Below are 5,149 nucleotides of genomic sequence, written 5' to 3'. Positions count from 1 at the left end.
AGCCGAGCGATTCGCTACTTCTTCAAGAAGCTAGCTGCATGAATGCAGAGCAGGAGCCAGCGATTTCGGGAAGCCACAGAGCTTCCGAACAAGGCCTTAATAGATACTTTTTTCGTTTCTTTTATGTCGTCTATAAGGTTTATTTGAAGTCAAACCATACAAAGTTGATCCAATTTATAGTAAAAATTATCGACATCTATGATACTAAAGTTATATAGCACGGAAATTAATTTTTGGTGCATCTAATGATATTCATTTCGTATTTTAAACGCTGACATTTTTTTCATGTAAAGTTGGTAAAAAAATTAAAAGCTTAACATCAGAGAAAATTTATATGCAGGCTAAAAAAAGGAAAGGAGGGAGTACTAAAACACAACAGCGCCCTTCCCTTCTGTTAAAGAAAAATAGAAAAAGAAAAAGAAAAAGAAAATGGGCTTCCCATTCCCAGTTCCAGTTCCCACCTGGTTTCCCAGTCTACCCCGTTCCTCCTCGTGGACGCTAGCTCCGCCCCAGCACGCCAAGTCTCCAACCAGCCTGTGCTGCCTTGCGTTGCAAGGAAGAGCAGTTCCCCGCTCTGATATCCATCATCTCGATCTGCTGCTCTTCCTCTCCTCGGCTGCTCCCCCGCTTCGTCTCTCTCCCACCCCGTCGGCTGCCTGGATCGATCCACCGGCGGCTTCCTGCGGAGCAGCGCAGGCTGCAAGGCGCCTCCGAAAATCGGCTCTTCACCCTCCATGTGAGCTCCTCTCACTCCGCAGTTCGCCCAGCCGCCTCTTCTATTTTCCGTTCGCTTGCTGAGATTGATTCGCGGCAGATCTCATGGCCGTGCGCCATTACTTCCTCGAGCTTGTTAATTACAACGAACATAGCCTTGGCCTTTCGATATAGTTTCGATTTTGGTAGTGCGGTGCTAACAGATGGTTTGTCTTTTGATTCACCCGAAAATTCCCCAGAGAAAAATAATTTGGGAAAGTTCAATTTGCTGCAAATGCCATCAAGAATAGTTGCCCTTGGACCTTAGGTGAAGGAGAAATATCTTTCCTGCTCGCTGGATTTGATTTTTATTAGATCAGCTCAGATTTTTATCTGGCTCAGGTGCATACAGTTCCTACCATCCAGGGGTTAATTTAGTTGGAATTTTGTATTAGTTGTGGATTTATGGGCGAGCAGGGGCAGCAGTTCATGAAAGTATTGTACTTCAGTGTTCAATTTCTGGACGCTCAGCCAATATTCAGAAGATTAAAAAGAACTAAATATATAGAATTATTATGACAATCCTTTCAGCGATGGGGACTTGAGTTGAAATACGGTCCATCTCCTGTAATACCAAATAACTAATTAATTGGTGCAAAATACCTGCCTTTGAATTGTTGTTATCTTCACGTACTTCTGCTGGCTTTATCTGAGCTGATCTCTCTTTAGGTTGCTTGATCTCCTCCTGTCTTGGGCCTTCTATTTGTTACTTCTCAAGTTCTGATTCATGTTTATTGAATTGAGATTAATTCTTTACTGATATCAATTAGCGTATCATCCATGTATAGCAACTCATGGACAAGGGTCACCCAGGGTACTCCAAGTACATGATCGACGCTAAGCTCCAGGAGCAGGGGTTCTTTGCTTCCCAGCACTGCGCCAACTGCGGCCATGAGCTCCACCACAAGCCGGTACATATATATTAATTAAGTACAGCTTATCTTGTTCAGCCCTTGAGTGCATGTGTGCACAAATAAATTAAATTCAATCTCTCATGGGATGTTTGTTTCTGGGGTGAATGTCATGTTGCCGCTATCGCAAGAAGGACATGGTTGGGTTTCCTGCCGGTGTCAAGTTCGATCCGACGGACCAGGAGCTGATTGAGCACCTTGAGTCCAAGGTGATGAAGAGAGCTCACTCCCTCATCGATGACTTCATACCCACCATTGAGGGAGAAGATGGCATTTGCTACACCCATCCAGAGAAACTCCCAGGTGAGAATCGAGATCCATAGCCATACAGTACGTACAAAAAGAGATCCATTCAGGTTTTGGTTGAATCAATAACTACTGTACTACCTATTCTCCTATAACTTGAATTATGATCACCTAAACCCTTGTATATTTCTTTATCGAAACAAACTATGTGTACTTGATCACCAGGTGTGACCAGAAATGGCCAGAGCAAACACTTTTTCCACAGACCATCAAAGGCCTACACCACAGGCACGAGGAAGAGGAGAAAGATCCACGCAGAGACTGAGTTATCCAACAGTAAAAATGGTGCCGAGACGCGGTGGCACAAGACTGGCAAGACACGGCCGCTGATGGTGGGCGGACAGCACAAGGGGTGCAAGAAGATCCTAGTCTTGTACATCAACTTCGGCAAGACACGAAAGGCAGAGAAGACTAATTGGGTGATGCACCAGTACCACCTCGGCGACCTAGAGGACGAGAAGGAAGGGGAGTTGATTGTATCAAAGGTCTTCTATCAGACACAGCCACGGCAGACTGCCGCTGCCACAACATCGACAGTATTGCGTGAGCCTTCAACTAACGGCAATATGGAGGTAAAGATGCCAAAGTCAATGAAGATTGGGCTCACTGATCATGCGGTTGCCGCTGCGGCTGCCATCCAGATGCAGCGACAGCAGCAGCAATTGCTGAAGCAAGGTGATGAGGTAACTTACCTAGGTAGCTATACTCAAATCCTGATAATTAATTGAGCAGTTAATTATAGAGAAAGGTATATGTTTTCACCCCTTAAGGTTTATGCAAAGTAGACATTTGCTGGTTAATTCATGCCCTAGCTGATTAATTCCTAAGTACCCAAACATAGCCTTACTTATCAAAGAACCCTGATTCTTTAGTAGTAAACAGTAAATGATGCAGTATAAACTGTTGTAAATCTAAACAGTAAATTATGCAGTACGTAGCGATGCCACTTTTGTGTAGTTTAAATGAAATGATGTAATATTTCTCTTTATCGTTCTTATTGCCATGCTTGTCGATAAATAAATATGGTTGTGTGCATCTCAATAATGCAGAGGCCGACAGATGTCCTCCTTTAAAAAAAATTGCCTTATCTTTATCTTTATAAAGTATAATTCTGTCATTTCGTTTCAAGATGAAAAAGGGAAAGGAGGGGCAGGACCAGCTGCAGCAGAAATTTGACCACAGGCCTGCTGGCTTGGAAGGACTAATAATGGCCTGCAAATCAGCAAGTACAAAAGAAGTTAGTTTTCTGATCAAAGGTCTTGTGAAATTTTGAAAGCGACATTTGCTCGATTGTTTGCGTATGAACCTTGTAGATACTTTTATATTAGGATGTCGAGAGGAAGGAAGAGAAATTGTATCACAATGTCCAAAGTACCAACATCCCATTTTATTTATAAACAAAAAAGTTAGTATTCATTGCCACAACAATATGAGCATGGGCTTTTTATTTATATTGTTGCTTCACTCCCCAATTAACCCCTTCTAGATAATATTGATAATTGTAATTTTATTCTGTCCTGGGAAGGGGAATAAGAATATATTTTGTTATTCTGATTAATTATGTGCGGGATTAGTGGATTGTCTTGTTGACAACGCAACCATTGTACACACCATATAATTACTTTGCTTGTTTGCTCATATTTCTCTGAAACTGTCCAAAACTGTCCAGTTGAAGCTTTCAAGTGTGGAAAGAGTTAACAGAACAAATATTCATTTTATTTTAAAACCGCAGAACCACTGTACTTAACCTTAATCATGTCATTTATTTTAGGACGACTAATCATGTTCTGATATGGAACTTGCATTTGTTGGTAGGTACTAATAAGTACACATGTGTATAGTTCGAAGGGTACAATATTTGCAAAGTCTTTGTATTGCGATATTTCTATCGCCACTGAACGCATGATCTTTCAATCCATTTCAACGTTGTGGCACTTGTCTTCAGTTTAGGTGCACATCTTTATAACTGTTTCTACTATATGGCACAGGGAACTTCAACTACTCAGCCCGAAGATGAGCAATGGCCTTACCAGTACTAGCCGCCTGACAAGTGATAACCAAGATCAGCATCGGTAACATGGCAGTAAAACACTCATTAATTATAAAGGACTCCGTAAGTACATCATTCATTTATGTCAGAACTAGTTAACTGCAATTTGCAGAACCGAGAACTGTATGTGAATCAGAGGTCCAAGACGGGGTAGAGGATAGTGAGACACGGACGAAACTTAGGGGAAGCCCTTGGTGTTGCAAAGCAAAGATGAGGAAAAGTTGTATTCTCGTGCTGAGTTCAGGTAGGCTGACCTACCTGAGAAATCTGAATATGATTTTCTCAGGGAAATGGAATCTATATGGTCGAACGCACCATAGGTGAAGATGAAATCAACATCACAAGTTATTTAGATGCATGCTAAGATTTTCTGAACTGTACACAAAGTAGTACTCGTATAGGCTATGTGGGTCTATATGCCATTTGTTGCTATGAATAGTTGCCATTTTCTTTTCATATTTCTGTAGTTGATAACTATTTGTACTAGTGCGTCTGCTACTCCAGCTTTCTGGAGTGGGCGGCGGCGGCGCCTACATCGTAACCTCCTTGGAGGCGTCGCTTTGGAGGTTCATCTTTTGGCTGTTGTGTGGAGTTCTCCCACGGTCATGGGTGACGTACGTTGGGGCAGCGGCTCCGGGATCTTTGTTGTAAGCCGAGATGATGGTTTCGGGTAGCAGTGCGGCGGCAACTCCATGAGGAAGGGTTGATGGGGTTGTCTGTGTATCTGACATCCACGCTTCCGAATTCTATCTTTCAGCGACGGGCCATGTGCTTCTTTCTGATTCGTCCTTCAAGATCACTTAGTGTCTACGGACCCACGGCCGCCAACAGGAAGGACGACTTCTTCAACGAGTTGATCGCGCAAAAGCCTCCTAGTGAACTAAATGGATCGCCATGGATGACTTCAACCAAATTTACTGAGCTCGCGATAAGAACAAACGAAGTTGTTAACCGCACCCGCATCAACCGCTTCTGGGCTACCCTTACTCCTGCGAACTCAAAGAGATTTTTTTAGAGAAAAGGCGCTGGCCGAGCCTGAAGAGAGCTCAAACCTAGCCCGACTTTGAATTAACAAAGCCATCAATCGCTAGGATTATAAAGGCACCACATTACAAAGGGGACGAATGCA

The 5,149-nt window shown here is 42.9% G+C and overlaps 1 protein-coding gene across 5 annotated transcripts; it reads left to right on the top strand.

The window, feature by feature from the left end:
- The first annotated feature begins 500 nt into the window (after window positions 1-500).
- On the top strand, window positions 501-4,601 carry LOC125545371 (NAC domain-containing protein 75-like). 5 transcript variants are annotated; one of them, XM_048709287.1, is made up of 7 exons: window positions 501-736; window positions 1,542-1,664; window positions 1,796-1,967; window positions 2,136-2,653; window positions 3,100-3,207; window positions 3,959-4,042; window positions 4,133-4,601. In XM_048709287.1, exons 2-6 carry the CDS (start codon window positions 1,548-1,550, stop codon window positions 4,007-4,009), a joined length of 966 nt encoding a protein of 321 aa, XP_048565244.1. In that variant the 5' UTR covers window positions 501-736; window positions 1,542-1,547; the 3' UTR covers window positions 4,010-4,042; window positions 4,133-4,601. The 5 variants fall into 5 exon arrangements, 4 of the variants coding, with proteins under 4 accessions (XP_048565244.1, XP_048565245.1, XP_048565246.1 ...); XR_007300007.1 differs by having other exon boundaries at window positions 2,136-2,666; window positions 3,959-4,601; XM_048709288.1 differs by having other exon boundaries at window positions 1,799-1,967; window positions 3,959-4,601.
- The last annotated feature ends 548 nt before the right edge of the window (window positions 4,602-5,149 follow it).

This window comes from Triticum urartu, chromosome 3, assembly GCF_003073215.2.
Source record: "Triticum urartu cultivar G1812 chromosome 3, Tu2.1, whole genome shotgun sequence".
NCBI classification, from domain to species: Eukaryota; Viridiplantae; Streptophyta; class Magnoliopsida; order Poales; family Poaceae; genus Triticum; species Triticum urartu.
The sequence above is the reverse complement of the archived record's forward strand: the minus strand, read 5'-3'. Positions and strand labels throughout refer to the sequence as shown.

What these genes read in the sequence shown, in the direction of transcription:
- LOC125545371 (XM_048709287.1), top strand. Translation starts at nt 1,548, where the DNA reads ATGGACAAGGGTCACCCAGGGTACTCCAAGTACATGATCGACGCTAAG. An exon ending in ATGAGCTCCACCACAAGCCG is followed by an intron (nt 1,665 to 1,795) that starts GTACATATATAT and finishes CGCTATCGCAAG; the next exon opens with AAGGACATGGTTGGGTTTCC. An exon ending in AATCAGCAAGTACAAAAGAA is followed by an intron (nt 3,208 to 3,958) that starts GTTAGTTTTCTG and finishes TATATGGCACAG; the next exon opens with GGAACTTCAACTACTCAGCC.